The sequence below is a fragment of the Pteropus vampyrus genome, unplaced genomic scaffold, assembly GCF_000151845.1.
Source record: "Pteropus vampyrus isolate Shadow unplaced genomic scaffold, Pvam_2.0 Scaffold18, whole genome shotgun sequence".
NCBI classification, from domain to species: domain Eukaryota; kingdom Metazoa; phylum Chordata; class Mammalia; order Chiroptera; family Pteropodidae; genus Pteropus; species Pteropus vampyrus.
Window position 1 is genome coordinate 6124040 of NW_011888799.1, and position 16562 is coordinate 6140601.

General features: G+C 51.1%; 1 protein-coding gene across 2 annotated transcripts in view; it reads left to right on the plus strand.

Annotated features, from left to right (window-relative positions):
- PTK7 (protein tyrosine kinase 7 (inactive)) overlaps nucleotides 1–16562 on the plus strand; it is a 60615-nt gene that overhangs the window by 31427 nt on the left and 12626 nt on the right. The window contains exons 2-15 of one of the 2 annotated variants that reach the window (XM_011354664.2): nucleotides 1863–2150; nucleotides 2608–2710; nucleotides 3101–3291; nucleotides 3385–3535; nucleotides 7266–7414; nucleotides 7672–7938; nucleotides 11208–11341; nucleotides 11489–11624; nucleotides 11783–11902; nucleotides 13236–13385; nucleotides 13503–13653; nucleotides 13752–13879; nucleotides 15053–15256; nucleotides 16091–16246. In XM_011354664.2, coding sequence (XP_011352966.1) covers nucleotides 1863–2150; nucleotides 2608–2710; nucleotides 3101–3291; nucleotides 3385–3535; nucleotides 7266–7414; nucleotides 7672–7938; nucleotides 11208–11341; nucleotides 11489–11624; nucleotides 11783–11902; nucleotides 13236–13385; nucleotides 13503–13653; nucleotides 13752–13879; nucleotides 15053–15256; nucleotides 16091–16246 — 2328 coding nt within the window. Of the gene's footprint in view, nucleotides 1–1862; nucleotides 2151–2607; nucleotides 2711–3100; nucleotides 3292–3384; nucleotides 3536–4568; nucleotides 4888–5344; nucleotides 5448–5837; nucleotides 6029–6121; nucleotides 6273–7265; nucleotides 7415–7671; nucleotides 7939–11207; nucleotides 11342–11488; nucleotides 11625–11782; nucleotides 11903–13235; nucleotides 13386–13502; nucleotides 13654–13751; nucleotides 13880–15052; nucleotides 15257–16090; nucleotides 16247–16562 lie in introns of those variants that run through there. The other variant, XM_023527616.1, reaches the window with a different exon arrangement.

Sequence of the window (16562 nt, forward strand, 5' to 3'; positions counted from 1 at the left end):
GAGCCTCCTGGAGTTCTGGGTCTGTGGTTCCAAGATTTTGTTGAGTCACATTCACAGAGACCCGCTGGGGCCTCAGCTCGAGGCTACCCTACCCTCTGTGTCATGAGAGATAGTCGGGAAGGAAGGGTTCCAGATGCCTCCATGTTCACCAGCTCTTCCCTCACACTTCCTTTGAGGTTACCTCAGTTCAGCCAGTGGTTTGCTGAGTGCCTTTGTGTGCCTGGCACTGTCTGCATGAGGTGTGTTTACCTCTACCTTTCCACGGGGAGTGAGACCCATTATAGGATCTGATACTTGCAGGGTTGGTTTTCAGTTCCTGGGCGGGGCTGGGAAAAGCATGGGCCTATTGTTGGTCCTGGCTCTGCCACAGATTAGCTGTTTGATCTTGGGCAAATCCCATCATCTCTCTGGACCTCAGTTTAAAGGGATTGTACCAAGTTGCCCAGCAGGGCCGGTGCCACACTCTTATGTGGTGTTTGGGAGTGAGTGGGAGTGTTTGGGTTGTCAGGGTGACTGGGGGTGCTTAGCAGTGTCCAGGGGGCCAATTGGTTAACTTGTACAGTGGCTGGGATAGCCTAGCATGGTGAATTGTCCTGTCTAGTGAGCTAACAGTAAGTACCACATTGAGAATTAACGAGGATGCTCTGAGCCTGTCTCCAGCTCTGTGTGTCTTGTGCGCTGGCCTCTCCGAGGATGTTGGGGAAAGACCAACACCAGGGGCAGTACCTCATCTGGACCCAGCCCTAGAGGGTCCTGAGATGGGTTTCCAGTGGTTTGAGAGGGAATGGATAAGATTCGTAGGCCTCTATTTCCACCCTTGCTGGACCCAATTTGGCCAGAGGCGCAGAGCCTGCTGCTTCATGCAGCTGCTTCAGGTGGCCCATTTCTTCTTCCTGGAGAGGCAGCATTTCCCTTTCTGTGTTGTCAGCCACCCCTGACAGGCTGGTCTTCCCAGCCCAGCAGCTCTGGGTCTCTGCAGGGCACACACGTGGGCCAGGAACAAAGCCCAGTGTGTTATTCCTGCCGCCGTAACCATGCCACCTGCCCGGCCCTGCCTTCCATCTCCCCAGTCCATCTGCTGTTCAGCACAGGCTTTTCACTCTTCCCTTTGTTCTCGCTGGCTATGGTTCCACCTTTGGTTGCAGGTCCCCTCTTCTCTGGTGGTGCCCCCCACCCCCCGCCCGCCCGGTCCTGGCCAGAGCTGATCTGTAGCAATGCAGGAGAATATTGGCTGCTTCTTAATGGGGTGGGTTCTCTCAAAGAAGACTCTGGGGAACACTGGAATGCAGAGTGTCTGTGGGTGGGATTGAAAGCATCCTCCCTGATCGGTGGAACCTCAGTGAATGTGTATGTGCCAGTAATCCTGAGATGCTCTTTGGATCATGTTTTAATCTTTGCTCGGTGTCCTGGAATCTGAAGATGGTGGTGGGGGTTACCTGCTAATGTTCCCTGCTTCTTCTCAGCCCCGTATCAAGACCTCCTGTGATCTGGTCCCGCAGGTCCTCTTTTTATGCCACCAGTGCCACCCACTGATCTCAACCCTTTTGGCTCCTCCCTCTTCTCTGCTCTAGAGGCACTGACTGCCCAGACCATTCACTGGGCATGAGTTTAACTGTTGCCTGTATAATTGTCTTCTGTCTCTTTCCAGACCGGCATCCTGTGGAGCACCCAACACAGTTTAAAAGTTCCTCTATGCGCACTTGGCGATTGTGGTCTCATGATCCTTCTCACCTGCACTCATCAGATGTCTGCTGTGTATGCAGCCCCTTTTCACCTCTTGTACAGAGGGTGATGGATGACCTGTGTTAGGACAGTGGCTGCAGCTCTTCCTGACCCTGCCTCTCCCATGTCCTCATCTGCAGGTGTCCAGGCAGCTATCATCTTCATCAAGGAGCCGTCATCCCAGGATGCACTTCAGGGGCGCAGGGCTCTGCTCCGCTGTGAGGTGGAGGCCTCAGGCCCAGTACATGTGTACTGGCTGCTGGATGGGGCCCCTGTCCAGGACACTGAGCGGCGTTTCGCCCAGGGCAGCAGCCTGAGCTTTGCAGCTGTAGACCGGCTGCAGGACTCGGGAGCCTTCCAGTGTGTGGCTCGGAATGAGGCTACCGGAGAGGAGGCCCACAGTGCCAATGCTTCCTTCAACATTAAATGTGAGACCTGGGGCATGCCTGCCCACCGCCACACCTCAACTCCTGAGCCCTGCGGGACCTCTCCTTTCCCTCAGCTTTTCCTATTTCCAGCTGAATGAGGCAGAATGCAGTATGGTCAGCTCTTTCTGCTGTATAGATAAGAGAAGGTTAAAAGTTTTAATTTTTCCAAATTTTTCTTCTCTTCACGTCTTAGGTCATTTATCTGCTGGACACTTTTGCAAATGGCAAGAAAAGTAAGGCACCATGGCCAAGTGTCAGGCTTGACTTGCCAGAGACCGGGCAGGCAGTCGGTCTCTGGTGGCCTCTCTGTAGCCCTGGGCTCAGCCTCACAGAGCTTCCCTGTTCTGTCCCTTGGCTCAGAGCCCCCAGGTTCCATTGTTTCCTGCTTGTCCTCCTTCCCCTTTGCCCTCCCACTCTTGCTCTGCCCCTCAGTCTGCAACTGTGGCCTCTGCTACAGGGATTGAGACTGGTCCTGTGGTCCTGAAGCATCCAGCCTTGGAAGCCGAGATCCAGCCACAGACCCAGGTCACTCTGCGTTGTCACATTGATGGGCACCCTCGGTAAGGAGCCAGTTTTGAGGGTGGGGTTGGAGAGGATTATTCTAGACAGGCAAAGAATGTCTCCCCACATCCTGGACTCAATTCAAATGCACTTCATTTCATTCTGTAATCACCCTTGGCCCCTGTGCTGCTTCAGGACAGCCCCTGGCGACCTGAGGGCAACATTGTTGCGGAGTGATCCTGGATTCTGGGAGCTGAGAGGTCTAGGATCTCAACCCAATTCTGCCCCCGAATTGCTATGTGCCCTTGTGCAAGTCACTTCCCCTCCCCAGGACTCAGTTTCCCCAATTGTAAACCGAGGGATCTAGCCCTGATTCTCTGATTCCGTATCTTGTCCACCGGCCACCGGAGTACTGCTGCCTCCCTGTTGCTGACCCCCTCGCCCCGCAGGCCCACCTACCAGTGGTTCCGAGATGGCAGCCCCCTCTCCGAGGGTCAGAGCAACCACACGGTCAGCAGCAAGGAGCGCAATCTGACCCTCCGGCCAGCCAGCCCTGATCATAGTGGCGTCTACTCCTGCTGTGCCTATAATGCCTTTGGCCAGACCTGTAGCAGCCAGAACTTCAGCTTAAGCATTGCAGGTGAGCCTGGGATGGGGATGGAGAAGGTGGGGAAGGGATGGGAGGGGCTTGTCCACTCTGCCTGTTCACATGCCTGTGCTTCCCTTTTCTTAGATGAGAGCTTTGCCAGGGTAGTGCTGGCACCACAGGACGTGATAGTGGCGAGGAATGAAGAGGCCATTTTTCACTGTCAGTTCTCAGCGCAGCCACCCCCAAGCCTGCAGTGGGTCTTTGAGGATGAGACTCCCATCACTAACCGCAGCCGGTAAGGCATCTGGCAGGGGACCTTCAAGTACGGTGGTACAGGTTGTGTATGGCACAGTGCATTCTCTAAAAGCTAATGCAAATCATATCACAGACATCATAGATCTGTGCAAGTATTACTTCAGCTTTCCAGCAGATGGTAGTAGAATGTCTTGCTGTTACCAAATGGGTCCAACAAAGGAAAGTCTTCAAGAAGGGCATCTTTTTCCAGTTCCCACAGAGACACGGATGAGCTAGTGGTGGCTCTGCTTCTTTCCCCCTCCCTTCTTGTCTACATGTATCTTCTGGAATCAGCGGGTAGAGACCCAGGGATGGAAGGACACAGGGGCCCTGGGTGATCGTAGTCTGGGTTGGATGGCAGACACCTTATACCCACACATACACACACATGTATGTATTTTGGAGGAAGCAAACACTTCTAGAAGGTGCTGAGAGATGCTGGCCCCTTTATAGAGACTTCTGTCCGCGTCTAGGCCCTATGAGAGCAGTGGACACCTTTGTGGTGCCAGGTGTGGCCGTGGTCATTGAGGTTGTGGCTCCATAGGCTAGGGACTTGGATCCCATCTGACTTCAGCCCTGTGGATCATGATTTAATCTTTGCTCGGTGTCCTGGAGTCTGAAGATGGTGGTGGGGGTTACCTGCTAATGTTCCCTGCTTCTTCTCAGCCCCATATCAAGACCTCCTGTGATCTGGTCCCGCAGGTCCTCTTTTTATGCCACCAGTGCCACCCACTGATCTCAACCCTTTTGGCTCCTCCCTCTTCTCTGCTCTAGAGGCACTGACTGCCCAGACCATTCACTGGGCATGAGTTTAACTGTCGCCTGTATAATTGTCTTCTGTCTCTTTCCAGACCGGCATCCTGTGGAGCACCCAACACAGTTTAAAAGTTCCTCTATGCGCACTTGGCGATTGTGGTCTCATGATCCTTCTCACCTGCACTCATCAGATGTCTGCTGTGTATGCAGCCCCTTTTCACCTCTTGTACAGAGGGTGATGGATGACCTGTGTTAGGACAGTGGCTGCAGCTCTTCCTGACCCTGCCTCTCCCATGTCCTCATCTGCAGGTGTCCAGGCAGCTATCATCTTCATCAAGGAGCCGTCATCCCAGGATGCACTTCAGGGGCGCAGGGCTCTGCTCCGCTGTGAGGTGGAGGCCTCAGGCCCAGTACATGTGTACTGGCTGCTGGATGGGGCCCCTGTCCAGGACACTGAGCGGCGTTTCGCCCAGGGCAGCAGCCTGAGCTTTGCAGCTGTAGACCGGCTGCAGGACTCGGGAGCCTTCCAGTGTGTGGCTCGGAATGAGGCTACCGGAGAGGAGGCCCACAGTGCCAATGCTTCCTTCAACATTAAATGTGAGACCTGGGGCATGCCTGCCCACCGCCACACCTCAACTCCTGAGCCCTGCGGGACCTCTCCTTTCCCTCAGCTTTTCCTATTTCCAGCTGAATGAGGCAGAATGCAGTATGGTCAGCTCTTTCTGCTGTATAGATAAGAGAAGGTTAAAAGTTTTAATTTTTCCAAATTTTTCTTCTCTTCACGTCTTAGGTCATTTATCTGCTGGACACTTTTGCAAATGGCAAGAAAAGTAAGGCACCATGGCCAAGTGTCAGGCTTGACTTGCCAGAGACCGGGCAGGCAGTCGGTCTCTGGTGGCCTCTCTGTAGCCCTGGGCTCAGCCTCACAGAGCTTCCCTGTTCTGTCCCTTGGCTCAGAGCCCCCAGGTTCCATTGTTTCCTGCTTGTCCTCCTTCCCCTTTGCCCTCCCACTCTTGCTCTGCCCCTCAGTCTGCAACTGTGGCCTCTGCTACAGGGATTGAGACTGGTCCTGTGGTCCTGAAGCATCCAGCCTTGGAAGCCGAGATCCAGCCACAGACCCAGGTCACTCTGCGTTGTCACATTGATGGGCACCCTCGGTAAGGAGCCAGTTTTGAGGGTGGGGTTGGAGAGGATTATTCTAGACAGGCAAAGAATGTCTCCCCACATCCTGGACTCAATTCAAATGCACTTCATTTCATTCTGTAATCACCCTTGGCCCCTGTGCTGCTTCAGGACAGCCCCTGGCGACCTGAGGGCAACATTGTTGCGGAGTGATCCTGGATTCTGGGAGCTGAGAGGTCTAGGATCTCAACCCAATTCTGCCCCCGAATTGCTATGTGCCCTTGTGCAAGTCACTTCCCCTCCCCAGGACTCAGTTTCCCCAATTGTAAACCGAGGGATCTAGCCCTGATTCTCTGATTCCGTATCTTGTCCACCGGCCACCGGAGTACTGCTGCCTCCCTGTTGCTGACCCCCTCGCCCCGCAGGCCCACCTACCAGTGGTTCCGAGATGGCAGCCCCCTCTCCGAGGGTCAGAGCAACCACACGGTCAGCAGCAAGGAGCGCAATCTGACCCTCCGGCCAGCCAGCCCTGATCATAGTGGCGTCTACTCCTGCTGTGCCTATAATGCCTTTGGCCAGACCTGTAGCAGCCAGAACTTCAGCTTAAGCATTGCAGGTGAGCCTGGGATGGGGATGGAGAAGGTGGGGAAGGGATGGGAGGGGCTTGTCCACTCTGCCTGTTCACATGCCTGTGCTTCCCCTTTCTTAGATGAGAGCTTTGCCAGGGTAGTGCTGGCACCACAGGACGTGATAGTGGCGAGGAATGAAGAGGCCATTTTTCACTGTCAGTTCTCAGCGCAGCCACCTCCAAGCCTGCAGTGGGTCTTTGAGGATGAGACTCCCATCACTAACCGCAGCCGGTAAGGCATCTGGCAGGGGACCTTCAAGTACGGTGGTACAGGTTGTGTATGGCACAGTGCATTCTCTAAAAGCTAATGCAAATCATATCACAGACATCATAGATCTGTGCATGTATTACTTCAGCTTTCCAGCAGATGGTAGTAGAATGTCTTGCTGTTACCAAATGGGTCCAACAAAGGAAAGTCTTCAAGAAGGGCATCTTTTTCCAGTTCCCACAGAGACACGGATGAGCTAGTGGTGGCTCTGCTTCTTTCCCCCTCCCTTCTTGTCTACATGTATCTTCTGGAATCAGCGGGTAGAGACCCAGGGATGGAAGGACACAGGGGCCCTGGGTGATCGTAGTCTGGGTTGGATGGCAGACACCTTATACCCACACATACACACACATGTATGTATTTTGGAGGAAGCAAACACTTCTAGAAGGTGCTGAGAGATGCTGGCCCCTTTATAGAGACTTCTGTCCTCGTCTAGGCCCTATGAGAGCAGTGGACACCTTTGTGGTGCCAGGTGTGGCCGTGGTCATTGAGGTTGTGGCTCCATAGGCTAGGGACTTGGATCCCATCTGACTTCAGCCCTGATGATATCATCATCAGTTCATCTGGTGTGGCCAAGGAGCTACTAACTGCTGGAGCTGGATGCCTTACCGGCAGGCTTGTCTTGACCCCACGGGAAGGTGGCCCGTCTGTCTCTACAGTTGCACGCTGTTGATTACTTGCTATCTCTCACTTAAACACTGTTGTTTGCCTCACCACTCCAAGAGCTAAGTCTCTTATAGTTGAAACACATGCCCGCACACACACATGAGCAAATGCACATGTACACATACACATGCATACACGCTAACGTGGTATACTGGCTTCCTTCTCTCTACTTGGTTCCTGGCTGACACCTTCCTATATCTCTGACCTCTGTGGGATGGGGTTGCATCACATTCCCCTCTAGAAGGAGGCCTGTGGGTGCTTCTTCCAAATAGCACCCTCTCCCCTCTACAGTCCTCCACACCTCCGCAGAGCCACGGTGTTTGCCAACGGGTCCCTGCTGCTGACCCAGGTCCGGCCACGCAATGCCGGAGTCTACCGCTGCATAGGCCAGGGCCAGAGGGGCCCTCCTGTCATCCTGGAGGCCACGCTTCACCTGGCAGGTGGGTCCGGGGTCTGAGGTGCCAAGGTTGGGGCTTCCTTCCACGTTGTTGGCATGTAGAGATATAAGTTCCTGTTTCCATTCAAAACAACTTAGAGGGCAGAGGGAGGTCGAGGATGCTGGGGTGTGAAGAGGTGACACTGAGGGTTATATGGGAGGGTTTGTGCTGGAAAGGGCCAAAGTTTGCTGTGGAAGAACACTGAATACCCTGAGACCCACGCTAATCGGACCGTTTCTGTCCTGATCACATCCCTGCAGAGATTGAAGACATGCCACCATTTGAGCCACGGGTGTTCATAGCTGGCAACGAAGAGCGTGTGGCCTGCCTGCCCCCCCAAGGCCTGCCGGAGCCCAGTGTGTGGTGGGAGCACTCAGGAGTCAGGCTGCCCGCCTATGGCAGAGTCCGCCAGAAGGGCCATGAGCTGATATTCACCAGTACTGCCGAGAGCGATGCCGGTGTCTACACCTGCCATGCAGCCAATCTGGCCGGTCAGCGGCGACAGAATGTCAACATCACTGTGGCCAGTGAGCACCCTTACCCTGAAGGTTGAGGCGAGGTGGAGGGACGCCCAGGTTCCAGGGAGTCTTGGGCTCTGGGTGTGATGGATAGAGGCTTCCTTGGTGCTCACTTGATGCCCTCTCAGCTCTGGGCCCTGTAGGCTTGGAAATCAGTCAGCTGCTGGGAGATGATGTTGGAGTGGACATTGGAGAGCCAGGCATGGACGTTGGGGTGACAGCCCTCACAGAAAAATGGTCCTCTGGCTGCAGAGGAAGAAGTAATGGACTAGAATCTAGACACCCAGGTCCCACTCTCCCCAGCGCACAGAGCAACCATGAGTAGCAAGTCACCTGCCTTGCTAGGGCTCGGTCTCATCCATAAAATGGGGCTAATAACCCACTACCTACTCTACAAGATGATTAGAAAGATGAATGAAATAGAAAAAAAATTTTCTTTTTGGGGGAAGCAACAGTGAACAAACTTATAAGTGATTATTTATTTGTTATACTTTTTAGATTTCTACAATGAATATACTACTGAAATAAGAGAGAGGAAAAGGAGTAAAAATTATAATAAATGAATAGAATGAAAGTGCATATGATAAAGACCTGTATACCCTTGCTACAGGCATAGGAATTTATTTATTTACTTTTTTCTTTGCACCATGCCTGTTCTAAACCTTTATGGTACTTTTTAAAAATTTATTTAAATTTATTTTTTTTCTTTTATGGTAGTTTAAAAGGATATATAAGATAAATCCCATATACATACACATAGTTTTGCAACCTGCTTCTTCCATTTACTTCTCCATCTTTTCAAGTGGATAAATTTCAAAAATGCAAAATGATTTTGAACATGGAAGGGCTTTGAAAATTTGAAGTTCCTATTAAGATGCTGAAACCTCAGAGACCTGTTCCCTTGTACTCAGATACCTGGTTCAGGGTGGAACTGCAGTACACAGGTAACCTGTGCTCAGGACACTTCCCCCGGCAACACAGCAGGCAAATACAAGCAGCCAGTTAGCCTTTCTCCATTCCGGGTCTGTGGGTCACGTGTTTCGTTAGGGGTGCTTTAAAAAATTGCAGAATCTGGGACTCCACTTCAGATCTCTTGACCCAGACTCTCTGGGGTTGGAGCCCAGCCAGAGAGTGTTTAACAAGTGCTCCAGGTAATGCTTATGCATGCTGAAGGTGGGGAAGGCTGGCTCTGATCAGTCAGGTACTGCCTGAGCCATGCCCCCTGTGCCCTGCACTGCACTCTGAGAAGGAAGCCTGTGAAGTTAGAGTGAGTGCATGAGGTGTGGAGGGGTAGGGGCTAGAGTTTGGAGGAGGGAGAGTTTTGTGACTATATTCCGTCAACAGATTTATTGAGTGCATTCATTGTGCTAGGCACTGTTCCCAGTCCTGGGAATGCAGTAGTGAACAAAGCAGACAAAAATCCCTCTCCTCGTGGAGCTCATAGTTTAGTAGGACCGACAAAGAAAACAAGAAAAACAGTTGAATGAATGAGTAGATAATTTTAGGTGGCAGTAGAGCCATGAAGAAAAAGAAAATACAGTAAGTGACAGAGAGACACATGAGGGCCTGAGGAAGTTTAGGAAAGACTTCTCTAGAGGGTGGCATTTGAGCTGATGCCTAAATTAAGGAGGGAGCCATGTCGATAGGCGTTGAGACAGAAATAGGCTTGTATGTTGGAGGGACAGCAGTAGCCTGTGTGGCTTGAGTTGAGTAAGTGATGATGAGTGTGGATGAGGCTGTCTGAGAGATGGAGACTAGATCACATGGGGACATATAAGAATATAGGAAGGACTTTGGCTTTTATTCCAAGTCTGTTAGTTCTCTATTGCTGCATAACAGACGACTCCAAAATGTAATGACTTGAAACAATAGTCATTGTTTCGCTTACGATTCTGTGGTGAAGATTCAACTAGGACGTTTCATCAGCTCCATGTGCTGTTGACTGGGCCTGTGCATATTTGTAATCAGCTGATAGGTCAGCTGGCTGTTCCCTGTTGGCCTCATTCACATGTCTTGCAGTTCATATCACCCAAGTATCTTGGTTCTCTTCCACATCGCTGCTCCAGCAGGCTAGCTCAAGCTTCCTCACGTGGAAGCTGGCTTTAGAGTATGAAAGTAGAAGCTGCAAGGCTTCTTTCTCAAGGCACTGGATCAGGAGTTGCACAGTGTCGCCTCTATTGTTGGACAAGGCAAGCCACTCAGATTCCAGGCAGTAGAGAAACAGAATCTACCTCTTGACGGGAAAGTGGCAACATCATGTTACAGAAAGAAGGAAGGAATGGGAGAACAGTTTACAACATCTTTGTAAACAGTCTGCCACACCGAGTCTGAAGATGAGAAGTCCTTACAGATTTTTGAGTTGGAGAGTAACATTCTGAAAAGATCACTCTGGCTGCTCTGAGAAGACTAGGATGTTAGAGGCAAGAGTCAAAACAGGGAAGCCAGTTAGTAGATGACTGTAATCATCTAAGGGAGAGGATGAAGGGCCTTGAACAGAGGGGTAGCAGTGGAGGTGGGAGGTGGTCAAATTCAGGGTGTGTATTTTAGAGCTAAGGTAGATAGTGTTTGTGTAGAATGAATGTAATGGTGGGGAATATAGAGTGTAGAGAGAGAAGTCAAGACTATGTTTTTGACTTCCGCAGTTGCAGGGTAGTGGCAGTATTTACTGAGATGGGAAAATTGAGATGAGCAGGTTTTAGGAGAAATCAGGTGTTCTCTTTTGCACATCTAAACTTTGAGATGCCCGTTAGATAGCCAGGTAGGGATGCCAGTAGGGAGTTAGAGCTGCAAATCCAAAGCTCACAGGGGAAGTCAGGAGTCAGGGTCTAGGTCTGAGAATTATCCACTCATGGTGTTGAAGGCCATGGGCCGGATGAGATCATTCAGGGAATGAGGATGGCTAAAACAGAACAGAGATCTGAGGCCTGAGTATTATGGTGTAATAAAAAGAGCAAGGGTTTTGGAGTTACACAGACCAGAATTTTCAGTCATCTTTCTCATGTTATAGCAAATCACCATTACATCTCTGAACCCTGTCTTCTTAGCTGTAAAATGAGTATAGGAATACATACCTTGGGATTTTTCGTGACCTTTAATTAGATATTATTCAAAACGCGTTGGCACCGTAGGCCTTCATTAAGGGGTAATTGCTACAGTTAGCACCTGAGCAGACGACGGTTTCTGCACTCAGGACCTAGTTGGATATTAGAAGTTCTTGGGATTGGATCCTTTGGTTTCACAGACACGTTAATCTCTCTTCACTGTTTCCTCCCCTCCAGCTGTGCCCATGTGGCTGAAGAAGCCCGAAGATAGCCAGCTGGAGGAAGGCAAGCCAGGCTACTTGCACTGTCTGACCCAGGCCACACCGAAACCCACAATCATCTGGTACAGAAACCAGATGCTCATCTCGGAGGTGAGAGTGAGGATTACTGCGGGTGGCGGGTCCCACTGCTCCCCTCTGTGCTGACCTCCATAGTGGTCTTTCCTGAGGCTGCCCCCAGGATGATGTTGGTGAGGGTTCATACTGAGACCTCTCACGATCGTATCTTGTGTGCTGCAGGACTCGCGGTTCGAGGTCTCCAAGAATGGGACCTTGCGCATCAACAGCGTGGAGGTGTATGATGGGACCTGGTACCGCTGTGTGAGCAGCACCCCAGCCGGCAGCATTGAGGCCCAAGCCCGTGTGCAAGTGCTTGGTGAGCTGGCATGCAGGGGGAGAGCACCTTGCCTCATGGGCAGGAGAGTGAATGGGGAAGGAGCAGTAGGGTTCACAGTCTTCAGGTCTGCCCCCAGCCTATTTAGCTGCCTTAGTTCCTCCTCTTTCCACCCACCCATCCTCCCTCTACTGAAACAGAAAAGCTCAAGTTCACACCACCACCCCGGCCACAGCAGTGCATGGAGTTTGACAAGGAGGCCACGGTGCCCTGCTCAGCCACAGGCCGAGAAAAGCCCACTATTAAGTGGATACGAGCAGGTGGGTATCATGTAGGCTTGGGGAGGGGGATGGGCAAGGCCATCCACTGGTCAGATGCATGCATATGTAAGAACCAGCTGAGTGCCCAGCACCATGCCAGGAACTGTGGGGAAAGGCTAGAAGTAGAGGGCCAATTTATATATAGTCCAGTTAGGAAGAAAAAAGTCAGACACAAAAGAGGTCAGATTATAGCATTAGGCAACGTATAAAACAACTCAAGACAACCAGTGATTGGATTGGGCCAGACAGTGCTCTAGTGTCCTCCCTTCTCCCTTTTCGAAATAGTCGTCTTTCCCACATAAAAGTAACCTGGGCTCCTTTAGAAAATTTTGGGAGAAAAAGCATAATCCTGCCATCCATCATTTCTGAGTGCGTGCCCTTTTCTTTTCCTATGCATATCTTTTTGTTTTTATAAAGTGATTTCACTTACTGTACTTAATGTACATTTTCACTTATTAAACTGACGTGAGTCATGCTTACTATAAAAAAAGGACATGCAGATAACTGACTTTATATCCTTTTTTACTTAACATCAAGCATTACCCCTATGTTTTTATACATAAACATTGGTTTTGATGATTGCGATAATATTCCAATGATCGAATTCACTATAATTTACTTAAATATTCCCTAAATGTTAGAGATTTGAGTTGCTAACCATTCTTCTCTCCGTTCCTCCCTCCCCTTCTCTCTCTTTCTCTGTCTTTTTATTGCCGTAATAAACATCTTTAAGCCAAAGTTTTTTCTGGATTTGGGTTTATTTCCTTTGGGAAAGATTCCCAGAAATGGAATAATTATGTATAAAAGGGTATGCACAGTTTTACAACCCTTGATGCAGATTGCCAAATTGTTTCTTAAGGGGCTGGACCAGTTTTTACATTCCCATGAACAGTGAGAGTTAGAGAGGAGGGTTGTAGGTTTTGAGGAGGAAGTGAGCTCGTATGCTCGGGTCGTCTGGGAGTTTTCTGTGGAAAGTGGGGCTCAAAATGGATCTGAAGCCTGGGATGGTGACAAAGAGCAGGGAAGGGTTCTGGGACGGAAGAATGACAGGCAGTGAGGATGAGAACAAGACACATTCGAGTCTCAATCAGAAGTCCAGTTTGGCAGAAGTGGAATGTTATATAGGGCAATAGAAGGAGGCAAGACTGACATATTGGAAAAGGAGTAAATAACCAGGTCTCCCAATGCCTGACTCAGGAGTTTGGGCTTTACTTTGTTTGTGGATAGTCAGGAGTGATGACATGTTTTTGATTAGAGATAATGACTGAGGGCATTGCCAGCCAGCCACCCATATAACCCTGATCAATTCTATTTCTCTTTGTTGCCCCTACAGATGGAAGCAGCCTCCCAGAGTGGGTGACAGACAATGCCGGGACCTTGCACTTCTCCAGGGTGACCCGCGATGATGCTGGCAACTACACTTGCATTGCTTCCAATGGGCTGCAAGGCCAGATCCGTGCTCATGTCCAGCTTACAGTGGCAGGTGCGACCATGACAGGGCCCTGGGGCCAGGGCTGGCAGGCCCTGTGGGGCAGCAGCCTGCACCCTGCCAGCCCCATTGCTCACTGCTTCCTGCCCTTGCTGGGCTCTTCCCATCCAGTTTTCATCACCTTCAAGGTGGAGCCTGAGCGCACAACTGTGTACCAGGGCCACACAGCCCTGCTGCGGTGTGAGGCCCAGGGGGACCCCAAGCCACTCATTCAGTGGAAAGGCAAAGACCGCATTCTGGACCCCACCAAGCTGGGACCTAGGTAGGGCCATCTCCCTCCCACACTTACTCCACCTCTCCTGCAGCCAAGTGTCCCATGAGCAGGTCAGGTGGGCAGCGCTGTGGCTTCTGTCCTGGCAGGATGCACATCTTCCAGAATGGCTCCCTGGTGATCCATGACGTGGCCCCAGAGGACTCAGGCCGTTACACTTGCATCGCGGGCAACAGCTGCAACATCAAGCACACGGAGGCCCCCCTCTACGTCGTGGGTATGGGCCGGGAACAGGAAGTAGTGGGGCCAGGCTGCTTTCTCATCTTTGTACTCATTTGCCCCTTGTACGCAGAAGGCACTTAAGCCATTTTCTTGATGAGGGTGGGTTTCAGCTGTGTCCCCTACGCTGTGCCACGGCACAGTCTCAGTTTTCTTGTTAGAGCTGTCATTTATTTAACATTCTACAGCTGGGGTGTGTATGCATGTTGTGCATGGGGGTATGCTTGTCCTATAATACTTTCTCTCAGGTCTCCTGCAGCAGCCACATGTCTCCCTGGGCAGGGAGGGGATCAGGTTAGGACACATCAAGATATGTTCCTTTGTCCTAGAGGCCCAGAGAGGATGATGTGTTGGGTAAAAGGCCCTAACTAAGGTCAGGGACTTGTGGTTTCAGTCTGGACTCTCCTGCTAATCAGCTGCGGCCCCTACAGATAGGTGTTATTTCCTCTCCAGGGCTGTTTCTGCAACTGTAAGATGGGAGGCATATAAATGAGAAGTTCTCAAAGCTTTTTTGGTTCAGCAGCAGAACTGTTTTTCTAGACAAAGTATGATGTGGGACTTTAACTGGATAACAGTGAAGTGACAGGCCCCTTAATTGGAGCCATTGAATGTGTGTAGGAGTTGGGGGATCCTATATCATCTGCCTTTGAGCCTCTTTTTGTCGGTTCCCCTAACTTTCTCCTTGAGACCCTAGGCCATTGAAAGCCTCTAGGCTAGAAGACCCTTTCTACACATATGTTTCTTGAAGAACCTGCTCTGATCTGGACAATATCTGAGATTCTAAACTAGAAGTTCCCAGATGCTTCTCTGCAGGGCCTGACTCGTGGTATCAAGTCACTTAGGAAGCTTGTTAGCAGTCAGTGTGGGTTTGTGGTGGCGCCCCGACAGGTATGGTTTGCATGCGTGTCCCAGCCTTGTGTTCAGATGCACAGCCAACTTGGGAATCACCGGCCTCAACTCCTTCAGCGCTCACCACGACCTCAGTGAGGCCTGAAGACCTGGCCCTTGTTAAAGCCAGCGACAACGGTGACCCTCCCCAGGTCTCTCTGGCTTGGTCAGGCTATCAAGAGTCTGGGAAGTTGTCATGAGTCAGGTGTGGAGGGGCTGGTAGAGAAGTAAGGCTGGGTTTGCTTCACAGGCTCTTGCCTAGACCTCTCTCTGTCTCTCTCAGACAAGCCTATGCTGGAGGAGTCAGAGGGCCCAGGCAGTCCGCCCCCTTACAAGATGATCCAGACCATCGGGTTGTCGGTGGGCGCTGCCGTGGCCTACATCATTGCCGTGCTGGGCCTCATGTTTTACTGCAAGAAGCGCTGCAAGGCCAAGCGGCTTCAGAAGCAGCCTGAGGGCGAGGAGCCAGAGATGGAGTGCCTTAATGGTGAGGGGCCTACTGCAGGAGGGTGGTGTTGCGATGTGCCGGTGCTGAGCGCCCTCCTGCGGCCATGGTGGAGAGCGCTGCGGCTCTGGAGGAAGCGGACGGGTTGCACAGGGCTGGGTTTTGGAGCTTAGGCCAGAGCAGAGCTGACCCATCCCCAGCTGGGAGCCTGGAGTTGGCAGATTCCCAGGGCCTTGGCTTCGGAGCAATCTGGCTTAAGACTTCCTCATTGTAGCCTCTTGGGCCAGCTTCCTATGTTTCTCTGCCTTCTCTTCCCTGTAGCACTAAGCCACGGATATAATTAGTGTATGTATTCATGTTTCTGTTGCACATCTTGTCTCTACTCATTTGTTTTTGAGTTTGTTCCCTGAAGGGTAATCTGCTTGTTTCCCTCCTCTTACTCTCCTCTCCTTCAACTGGGAGCTCCCTAGGGGCATTGCTTGGCCTCCCCTACAAGCTGAGGTGTTCAGGAGCAAGACCTGGGCCTCCCTTGTGATTTCCCATTTGCGCCTATTTAGGGCTTTACACAAACAAGGCCCTATGAAAGCAAAAACCCTTACGTCTATATGGTGTCCAGGGATCAGTTATTCAGATGAAACTCGTACAGTTTGTTCCGTTCCAGAGGTTGTAATCAGCTATATCAATAAGTGGTCATACCGTAAAGGATGCCTGTCACCTTCTCCCCCAGCCCCATGGGTTCATCAGTTGGATTGGCTCTTTTGTGTGGAACACGGGGATTGGACTCATTGGTGAAAGTGGGGTGTTGAGGGAGGTTTCGCTGGTGGCTTGAGTGTCAGGTTTCTTCTTGACACTCTTCTTTTGCCCCCTTCGTCCCAGGCGGGCCTTTGCAGAATGGGCAGCCCTCAGCAGAGATCCAAGAGGAAGTGGCCTTGACCAGCTTGGGCTCTTGCCCCGCAGCCACCAACAAACGCCACAGCACATGTGACAAGATGCACTTCCCAAGGGCCAGCCTGCAGGCCATCACCACACTGGGTATGTTGCCTTGGCCACTGATTCTGTCTTGAGGCTACGTTAGGGCTGTTGGCTCTGAAGCCTCAAACCTAGAACCTTAGAGGTGGAGGGGAGCACGGGCACCAGTGTGTCCTCAGTTCTTGTCGTTCACACCTCACCTCCACAGCTTTTGTCATTCCCGGGTGTTATTGACTTAATGTTTTCTTTAGATTGACTCCTTTTTTAAAAAATGAAACTTTCATTAGCTGTGTTCTAGAAAAAAATGTGAGAAAATAGAGGTTCATGCTAGTTAAATTTTTTTCTGAACATACATTAAAACATAACTATTAAGACATGT